Source organism: Pelodiscus sinensis, chromosome 1, assembly GCF_049634645.1.
Source record: "Pelodiscus sinensis isolate JC-2024 chromosome 1, ASM4963464v1, whole genome shotgun sequence".
NCBI classification, from domain to species: Eukaryota; Metazoa; Chordata; order Testudines; family Trionychidae; genus Pelodiscus; species Pelodiscus sinensis.
Genome location: NC_134711.1, coordinates 37132477 through 37151332, shown reverse-complemented (window position 1 = coordinate 37151332; position 18856 = coordinate 37132477). Strand labels below are relative to the sequence as shown.

At 45.9% G+C, this 18856-nt stretch overlaps 1 protein-coding gene across 2 annotated transcripts in view; it reads right to left on the bottom strand.

Moving 5' to 3' along the window:
* Positions 1 to 18856, bottom strand: part of TRABD (TraB domain containing) — a 56604-nt gene that overhangs the window by 14693 nt on the left and 23055 nt on the right. For both annotated transcript variants that reach the window (XM_075928124.1, XM_006122626.4), the window contains exons 4-7: positions 15457 to 15623; positions 13373 to 13513; positions 3588 to 3698; positions 2366 to 2505 (exon numbers count right to left, since the gene is read on the bottom strand). In XM_075928124.1, coding sequence (XP_075784239.1) covers positions 2366 to 2505; positions 3588 to 3698; positions 13373 to 13513; positions 15457 to 15623 — 559 coding nt within the window. The remainder of the gene's footprint in view (positions 1 to 2365; positions 2506 to 3587; positions 3699 to 13372; positions 13514 to 15456; positions 15624 to 18856) is intronic.

Genomic DNA, 18856 nt, shown 5'->3' with positions numbered 1-18856 from the left:
GAGTTACTTGTCCCCAATTTGGGTGGAGTCAAATTTGTTCCTACCCCTTTGTGGGGGTTTTTCCTTCCTCCAAAAGATAGAACAACAGGAATGGAAACCATTTGCATTATTGTAACTAATGATGTCAAACTTGAAGTCAAGTGCATGATTAACTGATAAGCTAGCCTTATCACTTAATCCTATTGACTACAAAGGTAGCAAGGTGGGGCGGGGGGGAAGGGAGGGAAGAGGGCAGCAGCACAGGGTTCCAGGGAGGCTCCCAGGGAGTGGGGCTGCCAGCCCCGCCCTCAGGGACTATTGAATAATTTTGTAACCAATAATACTTTGTGCAGTTACATGACTATTCAATTAATTGCTATCTAACATCCCTAATTGTAACTAGGGATGCAAAATCCTATTTAAATAGTTAACTGGTTAAACTTAATGTTTAACTGGCTAACTGATTAAACAAGGCTGGGCCATGGACCATTCCAGCCGTCTGGACTGGAGCAGCCCCCCCACCTGCCATGGCCAAGCTGGAGAGGACCCTGTGCCTTTAAATAGGAGCTGCTCCAGTGCAGCTGCTTCCAACCCTGCGCTGGGCTGGCTCCCCAGCCTGTGTGGGCTTGCGGTCTGGGAGTCAGCAGCCCTAACTTCTCCCACTTCTCCTTCCCCACCCAGCCCTCATGAGGCTACCAATTCCCAGCCCATGAGGGCTGCAACCCAACCCAGCCCTCTGCCTTCAGACGACCAGTGGCAGGGGTGCTGCTGCTGGATAACAGTTAACCATTACCTGGTAAGCACCACCCATTAAGGTTGATGCTTACAGTTAATTGGTTACCTGTTCACATCCCTGATTATAACATTAATTGGAAAGCTAATAGAGCCCCTTTTATAAGGGTTATATAAAACAAACAGTTGGACATTTAAAGATTACAGGACACATTCTCTCCTGCACCAAGACCCATCTGGCATGGATAGCTGGTAATCATAGTTCAGTTCTCAAGCTGAAATATGACAGTGGGCTAGGTCCCTAAGGGATCATAACACTGTGAATTGGCACTCAGTGCAGGTCCACTTTGTCCCTGTCAAAATCCCTTTTTCTGTCAAAGGGTGCAGGGGAGGTTTCTGGCTCATCTGACTTTTACATCAGCTGAGATTCTCCTTTTCCAGGGAAATTTTCAGCTTGCCAGCTAGAGCAATTCCAGATACTTGATACCCCTCAGGTGACGCAGAGATGTTGGAACAGGATCATAAAATGCTCCTGAGGGAATTCTGCACCACTGCAGAATGCAGAATTCCCTCCTTCCCCAGCAGAATTTCTGGCCACTCTGTGGAGCCCAGCTTGCAGTGAGCAGAGCACCGAGCCTGGCAGGACTCTTTGATCCTAATTCAGACTCCCTGGGGTGGGAGGAGACCCAGCCAACATTGGGTAAGGAAGAGCACAGCCCCACCATATTAGGTCCCTGGGAGGAACAATAAAGAAATTGTGGGCCGTAAAGATTCTAGGAATGCTGCCCTCTGCCCTGCTGCTATACTCTTGTGCCCGGGGGGAGTGCCCCATGCCAGGGCTCTATAGTGAGGTGTTGCTGGTGTCTTAGCTAGGAGGTGCCCCACAGCTGGGCTCAATGGGGAGGAGGTTGTTGATGTATGGACCAGTAGGTCTTCCCTGTCTAGGCTCTGTGGGGAATGGGGTGTGGATGTCTGGGATGGGGGTGCTTTGCAGCTGGGCTCTGGGGTGATGGGAGTCATGTGACTGGGATCTGGGGACCTCACAAAGCTCCCTCCAGTACCCACTAACTGGAACAGGGTTGTTGTGGGGGTTAACTCTCTAGTCCTGGAAGAATGTTTTTTGCTGTTGTCTGTATTGTTGACATACTTGTTGACAGGTATTTTGAAATAAACTACCAAAATAATTGAAACCGGAGTGATTATATTGTATTATTTGATCAAATAAAATATGCAGAGTTTTGCAAAACTTTAAAATATTATGAAAAAATTTTCCCCACAAATTCCCCAAGAAGTAATACTAATAAAAGCTAGTTCTACATTTTTAAAGTGATCATACAGAGAATACACCATGCATTTTATGCTGCAAATCCTGCTCACCTGACTATCCTCACTGACATCGACTAGGCTATTTGAGTGAGTATGGGACGCAGGAATGAGTTTTAAGGCAGATGATCAAATTCCTTCAGTGGGTTTTGCACTTATGCCACTGTTCCCAGGATGGGAAAAAAGAAGTTGCTGATTTAGGGTCTGATCACATCCGGTAGAATGTGCCTTTTAACTCCCACTAAAGTCAAACTGAGCATGTTCAGCAACCTGCAGGATTGGGTCCTTATAATTCATCTTTCACAGATAAAGCCAAGGTACGTATTCATACCTTATTGGGTCAGATAAAAAGCAGAGGCCCCAGGCGAGCTTGACTTTTTGCCAGAAAGAAAGTGCAGCGATGGCTCTTTTAAATGTCACTGGGATGGGTCTGTCCCCAAGATGAAACTTACAGAAAGGAACTTTACCAGCCTGCAAGAGAAGATTCACATTAAAAACCTTTAGTATATTGTTAGGACATTGTTACTAATTACAGTAGCCTAAGTTTTCTAAAGAATACTAATGAGACAAGGCAAATACCGTCAAATGAATATCAGGCAAATAAAGGTTACTTACTTGCAACTGGAAGTTCTTTGAGATGAGTTGTCCCTATCTGCATTCCATACATGGGTGTGCATGAGTGCCCATGCCCCAGAGTCCAGAAATTCTAACAAGAAGTGTTCCTTGCGGCACATGCACAATAGATGTCATGCTCCCCATCAAGAACACAAGATGCAGAGTGTGTAGGTATGCAAGCTCCATTGCTTCAAGCGCTAGTCCCACGTGTTGTACATGTGGAGGGCTCAAACATGAGCAGGGTGTGAGGAAGATGCTTGCAAATGCAGCAGAGGCCTGAACTAACACACAATGTGTAGCAAGCCCATAGATAGAGCAGGATTCCAGCACAGTTGGGGAAATGCTCTGGAGAACAAGGACAACGCCACCAGGACACACTGAAACCTGAGCTGCAGCTCTTGCCCTGGGCAGGAAAGGGAGGAGTTGTCAGACTGCATAAAAGTAGGGGAGGGGGGGTTAAGATACCAATTCAAATCCTTTTGACTCCAGACAAAGCCTCCAATTTGAATGGGAACAGGGTTCCACACAAAGAACCAGGGCCAAAATTGGGAGAAAAGCACTATGTGAAATGTTTAGCATCCCCTTGCTCTCAGCAGGAGATCTGTGATTTTAGTATCGCCCAGCAAAAACAAAGAAGAAACTAATTTACTATTTCTAGGAGAACAATGGCCACTTAAAAGTATCACAAACACAAAATTTTAAAGTCTCTATGGAATGATCTTTATATACACCAGAAAGAGGATAATAGTGAGCAAATACCACCATTTCTCCAAAATCTTTGCAGTTCCCCTTTAAGACGAACATTTCTTAGGTCTCTGGCCTCACCACATATAAGGCAGTAATTAGAATAGAGCACTCTGTCCAAACAAGTGACTTTTAGTTTGACTGAAATACAGCACACATTTTAACATTGGAAATAACCTACTTCCAGCTCCTACCTCTTTGAAAGCTTCCCTGAATTCTCCTCCTGGGGCCATTCCCAGCTGTTCTGTGATGTGAGCAGAGACCTTCAGCAGAAGCATTTGCATCAGTCCTGACATGACTCCATTCTAGCAGAAAAGGGAGAAAATCATTTAACAATAATAATCAAACTATATAGATTACTAGGAAGTACACAGAGACATTGTGTCATTAACATCACTAAGAACTGATGAAGAAACATTGAAGCCACCCTTTGGGGCTGATTTATTGCTTAACATAGTTCCTATTATTTCATCTTTCATCATTTATATGTGGGCTTAACATGACAAATGCTCATTGGTTACACACCAGATTGTTTGCTCAAAGAAAAGTGTGTTTAAGAAATAATCAAATAAACCAGTCTTGTTTCAGCCTAGGTTTATTACCCCCAGCCAACTTGAGTAGAAAGCATCTGTCCATGTGAATAGCTAGAGTAGCCCATACTTATGGTCAGGGCTTGACAAACTGCAGCAAAATCTACTCGCCAGCCCCGTACTGCGCATGCACAAGACCCACATTGCGCATGCGCTCGCTGCCAGTGAACAGGACGACTGGATGAAGTCTACTCGCCACGGGTGAGCAGATTCACTGATTTGTTGAGCCCTGCTAATGGTGACCATATTTTTGGAACCAAAATTAGGGACACGTTAGCCACGACTCCTGACCCCCATTAGCCATGTCCCCTGCCACAAGAAATCGCACCCCTGGAGGTAGTACTCCAGGGGTCAAGAATGACACATGACTGGAGGTAAAGGGCGTCATGTGACCCCTCTAAGAACTCCTCCACCGTCATCTACCAATAGGAATGGGTTTGGCTCCCAAAAGGACCCTCCCCCACATGCAACTAGCCTGCAATTGCATTAACCCAACATGCATTGCATTCTTTCCCATGTCCACCTCCTCCTTTAGCCCCATTCTGATCATCTGTAGCTACCCCTCCCCATCCCCTCTCGTAACACCTCCCTCTACTCACCTACCCTGCCTTCTCCTCTAGTGCCAGTGACTCCCCTCCACGTGTCTGCCCTTCTGCTTCACTCCCACAATCCCCTGGCACCATCCCTTACCACTGTATCTTCCTGGTGCCTCCCCTTCCCTTACTGTCCCTGCCCTTCCTGACCTCTTTGTTCCTGGTGCCCACTCCTCACCTCCCTCTGCCCCAGTTCCCCTCATGTTCCTCTGTGCCCTCACACATGACTTGCTCCATCCCCTGCCTTCCTCATGCCCACCCCTCCTTTCAAGCCCTTTTCTCCAGGCACCCTCTCCTCCTTCTCTCTCTTGCCCCCATTGTCCCTCCCCTTTCCTCTCCCAGCATCACACTGTTCCCTCCCTTCTGCAACCTCCCCTGACACCTTCCCTCCCCTCTCCACTCCCCCCCTCCTGCCCTTTGCCTTCATTGTCTCATCGTGACCCTCTGGCATTTCTCTCTCCTCCACCCTGCTCCTTGGTGCCTTCCCCTTTCTTCTCCTGTCCTGCTCCCCATTCAGCACAAGCGTCTTCCTCTTCTCACCCACATTCCCCCTTAAGTTCTCTCCATGCCCCTTCCCTCACTTTCTGTCTTCTACGTGGGAAGCAGTTTGTGGGGGGTCTCATGACCATGAGTGTTAGCCAGTAGCCTGGGGACTAAGGGGTTAACTATGTCCCTTACCTAAGCCAGGTAGAGTCAGCCAGTAGGAATTCCAAACTGGGACAAAGGAATTTTTGGGTTTTTCCCTCCTTTGTCCCTGGACAGTTTCTTTCCAGCTACTGACGGGGACAGACATCATGTCTGTCTCCAAGGAAAGACTCTTCACTATCTGTAAGCAGGGTAAAGTTTAGATAAATCCGTTAGGTTTTATGGTTTGGGAATGGGAATCTGATGTCTGTGCATTTAAAAATGGGGTTTCTCTTTTTTTTTTTTAAACTAAGTTTTGGCCATGGTAGAATTCCCCATGAGTTTATTAATTGGTGACTTTTCCATCTAGTCACTATGCTTTTAACAGGACTATTGTAGTGGTGATAAAAGTTCTCTCTTTTCTTTTTATTAACCTGGTATTGGTTAATTTGTGTGTCTCCTGGTTTTTACTTTAGGGCTGAGATTTCCCAAGTGGTCTCTCCCTGGTTTTCTTATTATTACTTGGGTGATGGCAGTAGATTTTTTTTATCCCCAAAATCTAGGATTTTAAGATTTCGGGAGGAAGCTTTATACCAAAGCCTGGAAGGATAAGGTTTTGGGGTACTTTTGCGGGCCCCCACTTCTGCATTCATCATGCCAGAATGGGAAAAAAGCCTTGACAGGGGGCTGGAGCCGGGGCCCCCACAGTCCTGGCCCCAGCTGCTCCCGGGGTGGGACCACGTGCTGGGACTGGAGCCAGGGCCATCCGCAGAGACCAGGACCATGGTATTAAAAATATTATCATGGGCAGCCCCGGCTCCAGCTGGAGTCAAGCAGCAGCCACACGAGGCCTCTTGTGATGAGGCTACGCTGGTTGGAACTCTATGGAGGAGAGGGTGCGCTGGGTGGGTCCAAGAGTGAGCCTCAGGTGGCTGCCACTTGACTCCAGCTGGGGCCACGGCCACCCATGGAACTATTTTTAATACTACGGTCCTGGTCCCCATGGGTGGCCCTATCTCCAGCTGGAGTCAAGCAGCAGCAACATGAGGCATGCTCTTGGACCTTCCTGGCGCCCCCCCACAGTGGCCTCTGTTCAAAGAGCAAGTGGGTGCCTGGGGATGGTGGAGGAGGTGCTGCGGTTGAATCGGGCTGTGCATGGCAGAGGCATTCTGTGGGTGGGGTGGAGGGTAGGTGAGAGGGAAAGGCCGTGCGGTGGTGGGGCGGAAGCTGGCAGAGGGTTGCCGGGCTGAGGCATGTACTCCACTGGAGCTTGGAGAATGCTCCGGGCTCCAACTGCCAATCCAACTCGGAAACCACGCACCACCAGAAGCGGCTCTGGCTGACCACTGGCAAAGCACCCAGGGAACCACCTACCTGCTAGGGCAGGGAGGTGTTGCTGCTGCACCATGCTCGCATCTACAAGGCTGTCCCAGCAAGGGAGAGAAATGGCAGTGCCATTTCTACCTGGATCCAGCAGGGTTTTCCGGGACATTTCCCTACTTGATAGGGACATCAGAACAGAGCATTTAAATTTGGGACTGTGCTGGAAAAACTGGGATGTATGATCAGTGTACCCATACCATATATTTGTAGTTGAATGGATTAGAACAAACACTGCATTCTCCTCGAAACATAAGTTACACAGAACATGACAATATTTGCTCTGCATTTGCTCTGCTAGAGGAATATTGGTGGAGGGTACACCTAGCAGTCTCCATGAAACAAGCTAGATTCCATCAAAGCCTTGAACAAAGACGGAGGCATTTCTCTTGCTGATAAAAGTCTCCAAGAGCCACATTTGCCTTGGCAAAGCTGTTGTCCTGGGAGGGGGGTAGGGGTGGAGGAGCTAAGCATATGTGGAAGACAAAAGCTTTGTTGCCCAACTAGCAGTGTGGACAAAGCCTGAGTCAAATCAGAACACCCTCTTTCTAATCCAGAAAAGATGAGTGCCAGACAATTTCCTGTTCATGGGCTTGCAAATGAGATCTTAAAAGAAAAACCCTGATGTTGATTCACCCTGGGGACCCAAGAAGGGATTCAGTTGTTACAACCTCATTTTCCATTAAGGAAAGACAGCTTTAAACTCTACCTGGGGCTACAGAATAAGGGAGGCAGTGAAAATGAATGGACCCAGCTCATCATCGGATGAAGTAGATTTTGTTAGTCTCTAAGGTGTCCCAGGACTACTCATTGTTCATGAAATCAGGAGAGAGCTTCCAGAGAATTTTTACACTTGTGCAAGAACAAAACCCAGAAGATTTTTTTAACTGTATATCCAGAAGTAAAATACACTAAATACAAGCACCCATCCTTGGGCTATATTACAGTAATCTCTCAGTGATTACAAAACATGATTGTTTGTACTTTTTAATGTATTTAAGATTTAAATGTTTGTCTGGACTTGTGCTGGTTGCTGCTATCTGCCACCTATTATTTTCTAGAGACTGAGCCAATAGGATAGGCACTGGGTTTGGGGCAGATTAAGAACATGACTGACTGAAATACACAGCAGGATGCAAGGTTTCCATCACTGTGTTCTGGGTTTTGTTCTTGCACAAGTGTTAAAATAATTATTTGCTCCTTTAGGACTGCTGTATCAGCAAGTTCTCTCAGCAGGACTCCAACTTCTGACACTTTTAAACTTTTATTAGTTTAAAAAAGTTATTTTCTTGCTGGGGGAGGCAGCATTTGTCCCACATGTTCTGTGGAAAAAACGCTCATTTTCACCACCCTTCCTCCTTCCCTCCCACACTCCTTGCCGGCCTGATGACCTCCCCCCACCCTTCCAATACCCACCTCCCTATGGCCTCCCCCCACCCTTCCAATACCCACCTCCCTATGGCTGATTTTTAGCTTGAGGTGGCAAATGGCATTGGGAAGGTGGGTCATTTCAGGCACAAAGTAGGGGAGGAATTAGGATAAGGTGTCAGCTGTTTGCTATATGGTGGTTTGGAATTTGCTCCTTTCTAATTGTACCATATTGCCCACTTTTCAGAAAGTCTCCCTTGTCCCCAGCGCAGCACCCCCTCTCAGCTATTGCTAAAGGAGCTGGGGATGCTGACTGGGTGCCTTTGACTGAAATCAAAGCAAAGTTCTGCTATTTAAGATGAACTCTGCTTTATGCGTTGGGTCTCCACTAAACTCTGGGTGTGAACCAACAAGAGCTGAAAAGACCCCTCAAAAATCCCACCTAATTAAATCAGGGATGTTTCACACTGCTCCAGCAACACATCATGCTGTCACGATCAGGGAGCAGGCTATTCAGAAGAGCCAGTCATGGTGTAGAGTAGGGGGGGAACTGCCAAAGGCACAGATAGCAGTTAAGTGGCAACCTCTTATTGACCGTCAGTGGGAGTTGGTTGCCTTTAAAAATACAAATGCGAGGCAAGCTTGGTTACTACTAGGAATGGGTAAAATGCACAGTGTTACAGCAATAGCGATTTAGCAAATGACATAGAGCAGTGGTTATCAAACTTTTTTTTCCATGATCCAGTTGAAGAAAATTGTTGATGCCTGCCAACCAACATAATATGACTCAAGTGTGGGCTCTGGAGGAAGGCGGAGCTGAGGATGAGAGCTTTGAGGTGACAGGAGCACTTACGTCAAGCAGCTGCTGGTCCGCAATGCAGCGGAGGTACTAAAGCAGGCTTCCTGCCTTTCCTGGCACCACAGACCATGCTGCACAACAGAAGCAGCAGCAGCAGCAGGTTCCCAGCCAAGGGGAGTGTGGAACTAGTGCTTAGGAGAGGGGCAGTGTGCAGAGCCCTATGCACACTCTCTCTCCCCCCACCCCAAAAGGAGCAGGGCCTGCTGCTGGCTACTTCTGGAGTACAGCGCAGCCAGTGTGCCAGGATGCCTCCCATAGCACCCCCACTAATCACTCCGCATCAACAAGACCCAGTGTCTGACATTCCAGGAGCCAGGACTGGGTGGCAACCCCTAGTTTGAAAGCCCCTGGCATAGAGAGCACCCTTACAAAGTCTATGGATGACACCAGGCTGGGAGGGGTTGAAAGTGCTTTGCAGGATCAGATCATAATTCAAAATTATCTGGACAAACTTGAGAAATGGTCTGAGGTAAACAGGATAAAATTCAATGAGGATAAATGCAAAGTCCTTATTGTTCCTTGGAGGAACAATCCGTTGCGCACACATAAAATGGGAAGTGACTGCCCGGGAAGAAGTACTGCAGGAAGGCATCTAGGAGTCATAGTGGACCACAAGCTAAATAAATCAACAGTGTAACACTGTTGCAAAACAAGCAAACCATCATACTGCAATGTATTAAAAGAAGTGTTGTAGTCAGGTCACAAAAAGGAATTCTTCCACTCTACTGTGCACTAATTAGGCCTCATCTGGAGTACTGTATCCAGTTCTGGGTGCCACATTTCAGGAATGATGAGACAATTTAAAAGAGTTCAAAGAGGAACAACAAAAGTAATTAAAACTTTAGAAAACATGACCTATGAGGGAAGACTGAAAGAAATGGGTTTGTTTAGTTTGGAAAAGAGTAGGGATGTTAGATAGCATGTACAGGGTTACGTACAAGATAGGGACTGTAGGTTTGTTCTTAAGTTGAATTTGTATGTAAGTCGGAACTGGTACATATTGTAGGGGAAACTCTAGCCAAACATTTCTCCAGAGCTCAGTTTTATTCTCCCACACCTCACTTCCCTCAGTCCTTTATTCTCAAGCGGAGGTGTCTGCTGAGAAAAGCCGCTCTGCGTCTCCCTGGTCTGCTGGGGGAGGGGGGGGAACACTAGCTTCGCGTCCCCTTGGTCTGCTGGGGGGAAGCAGCTAGTGCAGGGTTGCCTCACCCCATTTGTAAGTAGGGATCCGATGTAAGTTGGATCCATGTAACCCGGGGACTGCCTGTAATTGGTTACGTAACCACACCACGTTTTAGTGGTTACATGACTATTCAAGAGTCTCCAGGAAAGGGGTCAGCAGCCAGCGTGCTCCTGGCCCCACTCCAGGGGACCCCTGCCACCCCGTGCTGCTGCCTCTCTATCAGAGAGGCAGTAGCACGGGCTGGCAGGTAAAAGCTGGTCCATGAGGAGAGCCGGTTTAAAAACCAGACGTCCCCACACAGACCGACTCCTGCCTGCCGCCCCATGCTGCTGCCTCTGATAGAGAGGCAGCAGTGCAAGGTAACAAGAGCCTCTGTCTGCAGGGGGGCCAAGCTCCCTGTGCACAGAGGCTGCTCTGCAGCAGACCAGGGGGTCCCAAGCTTCATGGCAACCTCCCCGTCTCACCTCCCGGAACTACTGCCTTTTCCTGTTGGGAGTAACCAAGGGGAGGCAGGTGGATCCATGAAGCCAGCACGCATGGAGATCCACTTAAAAGCTGGCTCCCCACATGTATCAGCTCCCACCTGCCCCCTCATCCTGCGCTCTGCTGCCGCTATCAGGCGGCAAACAGATCCAGTGCTTAAAGCCGGCTCCCCCACAGGCACCGGCTCCCACCCTCTCCCTATCCCACTGCCTGACACAGAGGCAGTGGGCATGAGGGGATGCGTGCAGTCGACAGGATTAACCCAGGTTTATCAATTAATTGTATAGTCGTCTACATGTTGACATCTCTAGAAAAAAGAAGACAGAGAGGACATAACAGCTTTCATGTACCTGAAAGGTTCCTACAAGAAAGAAGGAGAAAAATTGTTGTTCTTCACTTCTGATGATGGAACAAGAAGCAATGGGCTTAATGTTCAGCAAGGGAAATTTATGTTGGACATTAGGAAAAACTACATGGCTACGTCTAGACTGGCCAGAAATTCCGGAAAAGAGATGCAAATCAGGTAAGTCAGCATAGGGAAATCCGCGGGGGATTTAAATATCCCCCGTGGATTTAAATAAACATGTCCGCCGCTTTTTTTCCCGGCTTGGGGAAAAGCTGGAAAAAAGCGTCTAGACTGGCGCGATCCTCCGGAATAAAGCCCTTGAAAGTAGGAATAAGAGATCCTCCGGAAAAGGGCTTTATTCCGGAAGATCGTGCCAGTCTAGACGCTTTTTTTTCCGGTTTTTCCCCCAAGCCGGAAAAAAAGCGGCGGACATGTTTATTTAAATCCCCCGCGGATTTCCCTATGCTGACTTACCTGATTTGCATCCCTTTTCCGGAATTTGTGGCCAGTCTAGACGTAGCCCTTGAGTAGCACTGTCAGGGTGGTTAACCACTGGAATAAATTGCCTAGAGAGGTTGTGGAATCTCCATCATTAGAGATTTTTAAGAGCAGGTTAGACAAACACCTGTCAGGGATGGTCTAGTCTAGATGCTGACTGGTCCTTGGGACCCGACTTGATGACCTCTCTAGGTTCTTTCGAGTTCTATGATTCTATTACAAAGAAGCCTCATCCATAGGTAATTTTATTTACTGACAGATTTTTAAATGGTCATTCGACAAACAGTACAAGAATTATAATAATTTAAATGGAACAAGGTCCAATACTGTGTTACTTGCACTGTCCCTACTGCCACAAAATGAGAGTCATCCCAAATCTGCTCAGGAACTGTTCCGTACCCACCACTACAGAGCTACTATGATAAGTCTCCCATTTAGGAAAATGGGAGAAGTTTAACAATGTTTTAAAAACAGTTTTCTTTGTTAGAGGGAAAAAAAAAACCCAATGAAAATCTTAAAGTTGCAAGACAAAAACTGTTGCATTTTCTACTGGTTGAACCTCTGTTGTCCAGGACTCTCTGGTCTGGCAAGACCACAGATACTGCTGAACCAGAGAGCCCCTGGATGAGAGGGCTGGGTGGCCATGGGGTTGGTGGCAACAGCCCTCGAACAGCATAGGCCTGGTGGCCCCAGAGCAGTGGATCCATGGCAGCTTCGGGGCAGCTCTGGGGAATGGAGCCACAGCGCCCCAATGCCCCAAGCCCTGGCAACGTCGGAACTGGGAAGCCATGGTGGCCCCGGGATAACTGAGTCCAGCTGCCCTGGGAAGTGGAGCCCTCGGCAGCCCTAAAGCCATAGCAGTCCCAGAACCCTGGAGCTGTGGCAGCATTCTCCCACCCATGGTGCATAGTTAACCAGTTAAACATATAGTTTAGCCAGTTAACAATTTACACAGGATTTTACATCCCTACTAAATACCAACTCAAAAGCAGATCCACTGATGTCAACAGGACTACTTACTTAAGATGAAGATTTAGGATCTGATCAAAATATCTGCACAGAACTTGTGCTTTTAGATTATTTAAAACACTATTGATTGATGACCCAATGCTTGTAGTCTGTTCAAGCTATGATAAATATACCATTTAACTAACTTTTATTTGTTGCCCCACTGAGTAATTTTAACTTCATTAAACACAAATAGAAGTTCATAGTTTGATACAGATAGTGAAGGGACTGAATTTATACTTGCATACTCAACCATACCATTAACACAGCCACTATGGACGTGACCTAAAAGCTAATCCACTGACAACTGATCCATGATATAACTCAAGTAGCAAATATTAATGTGGTGCAGAATGAAATTAGCAACAAAGGGGAAAAGCAACTAAATATACAAATCAGAAACTATATAAAATGAAATAGCTAGAATACATAAGATGTATGGCTAACATTCCATAAAAAAGTGTCAAAAGAACATTAAGGTTGCAAAGTTAATCTCTAGTCCTTCACATGGAGAGATCCAGGCAGAGCCCTGCTGACAATAAAGGGGTGCTTTATACAAATCCAACTGTTAAAAAAAAAAAATCAAGGCTTTAAGCACTGAAAAGCCAGGAATTGCCAAAACTTAAACCACCTTAACTCTGAGTATTTGTCTACACAGTTATTACAAAATAAAACTAGTTATAAAATAAAGCACAATAGTTATTCTGCACTAGCTCCCCATGTAGACACTCTTATTTCACACTAAGGTTATTACTGCACAGCCCCACACTCCAGATTACGGGAGTGTGAACTGCAGCTCTAGTAGTGTTTTTGTGCAGTATAGCTTAACCCACATCACAAGTGCCCATGTGGGGAGCTAGTGCAGAGTACCTATTCCACAAAAGCTATTCCAGGCTATTTCTTCAAGTAGACAAGCTGTGAAATAGCTATGCTCACACCAGGACTGATGTGCTAGTGGGCTTGGTATAGGTTGGTAGCAGCCATGTTTCTGTTTGATGAAGTACCTTTTAGCCCTGATACATTTAATTTTCACTGAGGTAATCATACCTGCTTTATAGCTTGCTGAAGTTTCTCCAAATTGATTTCTTTGGCTTCCTTTAGTAACGTCTTTTCATCCATCTTTAACATAGAAACTCTGTATTGGCAAAGCTCCACCACAACCACATCAGGCTGCACCTCCTGTATGGTCTGAAAAAGATGGATTTATTTGCATAAATGTAGATAAGATGAAGAGGAACTGCAGCACGTATTGATTTTTTTTTACATGAGCTATTCATAAGCTATGGTTCTTCATAGGAATCCATTCTACAAATCATTTTCAATTAACATAACAATGAAAAATAAACTGCTTCAGGCCATTGATATTGCTCCAAGTTATCACGTGCTTTTAGCACCTACTTATTTGAAGAAAAATAAGGAAGCCAGAATTACCTGCCACTCATCTGGGGACAAGAACACGAAGTAACAACTGTGATGGATAAGTTCATTGTAAATGGTACTTTATGACCTTCAACATCACAAAACCTAGTTGGGACAGACCTTAGGGACTGATCCTAGCATAGATTTCCTTCTGCTCACCTGTTAGTGGCAAGTAGGGTGGCGGAGCCAATCTGTATTGCAGAATTTGCACGGGACAACGTAATGGGCATTTGTTCTTTAAATCTGTCCTAATTCAGTTTTTCTGCCCCAAATTTTGAGAAACACAATCCCGGTTTTTAAAGCCCTGTTCTGCTTCCCACATTCCTAGCATGCAGAACAATTAAAGTTCCTTCCAGCTTCCATTCTTAGCATGATCCCAAATGACTATGCTACAACATATGATCATGTATTGTTGTCACAATGTTACTTTAATGACAATCATGCCAGGAAACTGTATCAATAAGTGAGAATGCCAGCCCTAAAGCTAGCTACTTGGACTATACCTGCATCTGCCCTAAAAACTCATCATCAAGTGCATTCATGAAAATTACTGATAACATTTGAGACTTGCCAGCAATTCATTTTAATCAAATTATTGTTTAAATACTTTGGCCTACAACTTGGTACCATAATCTTATCAACCTGACAAGCTAAACCTTAGGAAGGAGTTTAGTAAAGCACAGGACTGAGAAAAGAGACTAAGGGTGCATCTACATAGCACAGCTTAACTCAAAACAAGCTACATAAATTGAGCCATGTCAACTGTGTATGTTATTTCAAAATAAGTTATTTCAAAATAGGGAGCATCTACACAGCACTTATTTCAAAATAGAGCACTCTTTCTCCGACTTCCCTTATTCCTCATACAATGAGGGTTACAGGAATCGGAGTAAGAAGTCCTCCAGCTTGACAGTATTTTAACACTATTTCAAAATAACTGCCTGCTGTGTAGATGCAGACTAAATTATTTTGAAATAGTGTTACAGTGTAGATGTACCCTTAGATTCTATTCTCAGCTCAGCCACCTAGTTGACACATGGTGATTAATTACCTTTCCACATCAGTACTAATTCACGAACCCAGGTATGATAAGGGTCCCACACTCTGGAGGTGATATAAAACCAAGGTCTAGATCATGGATTCACAAACTAGGGGGTGTGAAGAAATTCCAGGGGGGGCGCAAGGCGACTCAGCCTCCCTCCCCCCCATCAAGTTTTGCTTCCCTGCTCAGTTCCTTTTTTTTTTGCTGCTATTTTTGGGGGGCAGGGGCGTGAGGGTTTTTCAAAAGTCAAAAAGGGGGGGCGTGATGCCGAAAAGTTTGGGAACCACTGGTCTCGACAATGTATTACTACAACAGCATTCATGACACTTTTGCACAAGACTAGATCTTAGGCAGATACTGTTGGATTCCAAATAACTGATTTCAGGGTCTGTATTCTAATGTACAAGGCCTAATAACATAAATTCCCTTTTGTTCTGTGATCATTTAGTGGATAATCGGTAAGAAGCTACTTAAAGGGATGTTCCCTAACCTTATACACTACCACACATTTTAGTTCCAAAGTCAGGGCTGAATCATGCAGTTACATTCTCCTAACCAAATCCCAAGATGCCCTAATAATTATAACTTTGCTGTAGTGTTACAAATACAGGTTAGTTTCTTGTTAACTTTCTAGGCATAGAATAAAACATTGCTCCAACTGTATGTTTACCTTCACTACATCTCTTTTACTGCTGTCACTGAAGTGGGCAGTACCAACCACGAACACCTTAGACCCTTCCTCGGTGACCAGTTCGGTCACCGTGCTTGGCAGATTGGGCTTTTTCTGTCTCTTCTTCATCTTCATCTCCAGGAGAATTTTAAATGCATCTTCATCGGCTACAAATTTTAATAAAATATGCATGTCTATAAGCTGCATGTGAATGAAACAATTTAAAAAAAATACACAGGCATCTAAATAACTCAGCAGAATTTATATACCATTGTGTTAACACAACAGTCCTGGGGCTATACTGTTCCTGAGTTCTAGGTCTGAGGGGGCGCCTTTATGCATGGATCTCAGTCCTCCCCTTCTGATGAAGAGTTCAGCTGGTTATGAAGTACCAACCTTATTCCCCTGGCCATTGAAACTGGTTCTTCATGTAGTTCGTGAAGTTGGGAGAGAGGAGCAGGAGCTGCAACTGGTGGAAATAGGATGGTGGGTGGGAAGGCACAACATGTCTTGCAGAGATTTTTGCAGATTCCCTTAGGGTTCTCTGGGAACCATTGTACCTTGGTGCGGGGGGGGGGGAGGGGGGGGGAGGGGGGGACAGCAAGAAAGGTGCGTGTGACTCAATGTCACTCCAGTGAAGCTGTGATGCTGGGCAGCCATTTTACAATTACAGGGCCTCTGCAGAGATGGCTCTGTGAGCTGCCATGTTTGTGGGCAGTTTTGCTGTGGGGACAAAAACCCGGTTGAGATTTCCCAGCAAAATGTCCCGTGCTGTAAGTCAGTGGTCTTCAACATTTTTAAGCACATGGTCACTTTTTGAATTCAAGTGCAATGTAAGATCTACCACAGACCCAAATACCCTTGCCCCATCTCCTTCGCGTTCCTTCTCTGAGGCCCTGTCCCTGCCTATTCCATCCTTCCTCCCTTCCCCATCTTTCCTCCCTTTCACCAGGCAGGGGCAGGGGATTGGAGCACAGGCTCTGGTGTTGGACTAAGGGATTTGGAGTGTGAAGGGGCTTTGAGCTGCGCCTGGGGCAGGGAGTTGGGGTGCAGGAGGGGGCTCGGGGTGCAGGAATTGGGAGGGAGTTTGGATTCAGGGGGGTTCAGGGCTGGGGCAGAAGAGGAGTTCATGACTGAGGCAAGGGTTCAGAGCTAGCTCCAGCTGGATACTGCTTACCTCAGGTGGCTCCTGGGTGGTGGTGCAGCGGGGCTAAGGCAGGCTTACTCCAGCCCTGGCCCTGCATCATACCCAAAGGAAACCAGCAAACTCCCTCCATCCCAAGCCCTGCTGTGCCCCCCACCTCTGTTCTGTGAAGATAGAATACAGGATGGGAGATGGGGCACCCTGACATCAGAACCCCTCTTCTCCTTTCCCTGCTCTGTACCACAAGCAGAGGGCTCCTAGGGAAGGGGGAGGGAGGCTCCAAGGCAAATGGCAGCAGGTGCACAGTAGTGGGGTGAGGGGCAGCTGAAGTGCTGCACTTGATAAAAGCCTCGACTAGTTTGGCCAAGATCACCTGTCAGAGGCTCCAAGATCTACCAGTAGATCCTGATCTACAGGTTGGTGACCACTGCTGTAAGTTTTGCCTCTGGTCAGAGTGATGGGGCCCCTGGTTATGTTACACACAGGATTAGATATCATCCTAGTTAACAGACATTGTTCTAGTCACAGAACCACCTCCAGCAGGGAGGTGTTCAGGATAGGCCCAATACCTATCTGTTCAGAATAGGCCCAATATGAGTATAAAACAGGACTAAACTCACTGGCAGAGAGATATGCGGTGGCTCGGGAGGTGGGGCTCGAATACATATTTTGGCAGACACGTAATAATTTATTTGCATATTCAATATTTGCATAATGAATATACAAACATGCAAATAAAATGATACCAGTCTGCCAAATGTTTGTGAATGGGATTTTCTACACAGGGAAATTTACCACCATAATTCCTATGTGGACACTCGTATTCCAGTAGGTTTGGAAGAGTTGCTTTAGAAGAAAATAAGCTAAACCAGAAGGCAGCATTCGTACTCTGGAATAGGAATCTCCATACAGGGAGTTATATAAGGGTAAATTGAAAAGTAAGTTTCCTTGCATTAGCAAGTCCTGTACATGTGGGAACAGGTACAGTGCAATCTACACTAGAAATGGTGCCAAATCCCAATGCAAGCCTCTTTAGATCTTGTCTACTCTGAAAATATACATTGGCACACTCTATAAACACCAGGGTTTAGGTTGGTTTGACTAAGTCTCTCATAGGTGTGAATTTTTCACTCCTACAAGATATACAGCTATGCTGAAATAACTTTTCAGGACAGACCAGCCCTAATGACACCAAACTGGGTGGGGTTGCAACTTCTTTGGAGGATAGGGACATAATTCAAAATGACCTTAGCAAGTTAGAGAAATGGTCAGAGGTAAACAGGATGAGGTTTAATAAAGAGAAATGCAAAGTGCTCCACTTAGGAAGGAACAATCAGTTCCATACATACAAGATGGGAAGCGACTGTCTAGGAAGGAGCATGGCGGAAAGGGATCTAGGGGTCATAGTGGACCACAAGTTGAATATGAGTCAACAGTGTGATGCTGTTGCAAAAAAAGCAAATATGATTCTAGGTTGTATCAACAGGTGTGTTGTAAGCAAAACTCGTGAAGTCATTCTGCCGCTCTACTCTGCACTAGTTAGGCCTCAGCTGGAGTATTGTGTCCAGTTCTGGGCGCCACATTTCAAGAAAGATGTGGAGAAATTGGAAAGGGTACAGAGAAGAGCGACAAGAATGATTAAAGGTCTAGAGAACATGACCTATGAAGCCAGGCTTCATGAACTGGGCTTGTTTAGTTTGGAAAAAAGAAGATTAAGGGGGGACATGATAGCGGTTTTCAAATATCTAAAAGGGTGTCACAAGGAGGAAGGCGAAAATTTGTTCCTCTTGGTTTCTGAGGACAGGACAAGGAGTAATGGGCTTAAAGTGCAGCAGGGGAGGTTTAGATTGGACATTAGGAAAAAATTCCTAACTGTCAGGGTGGTCAAATATTGGAATAAATTGCCAAGGGAGGTGGTGGAATCTGTCAGGGATGGTGTAGGTGGAGCTTGGTCCTGCCTTGAGGGCGGGGGCTGGACTCGATGACCTCTTGAGGTCCCTTCCAGTCCTATTATTCTATGATTCTATGAATTCATTAAAGCAGCCTGTGACTAGCCAGAAATGGAGGTAGAGAATGATAGCCATTGATTTCAATAGGAAAAGAAAACTACTTTGGTACCTTTTAAGTAAGATTTAGTACATATTTAAAACTGGTAGAGGTGGACAATAGGGATGTTAAGGACTAGTCGACTATCCGATAAGCAAATGCTTATCGGATAGTCGACAGGATAGTCAACTAGTCGCTACCTCCCCCTTG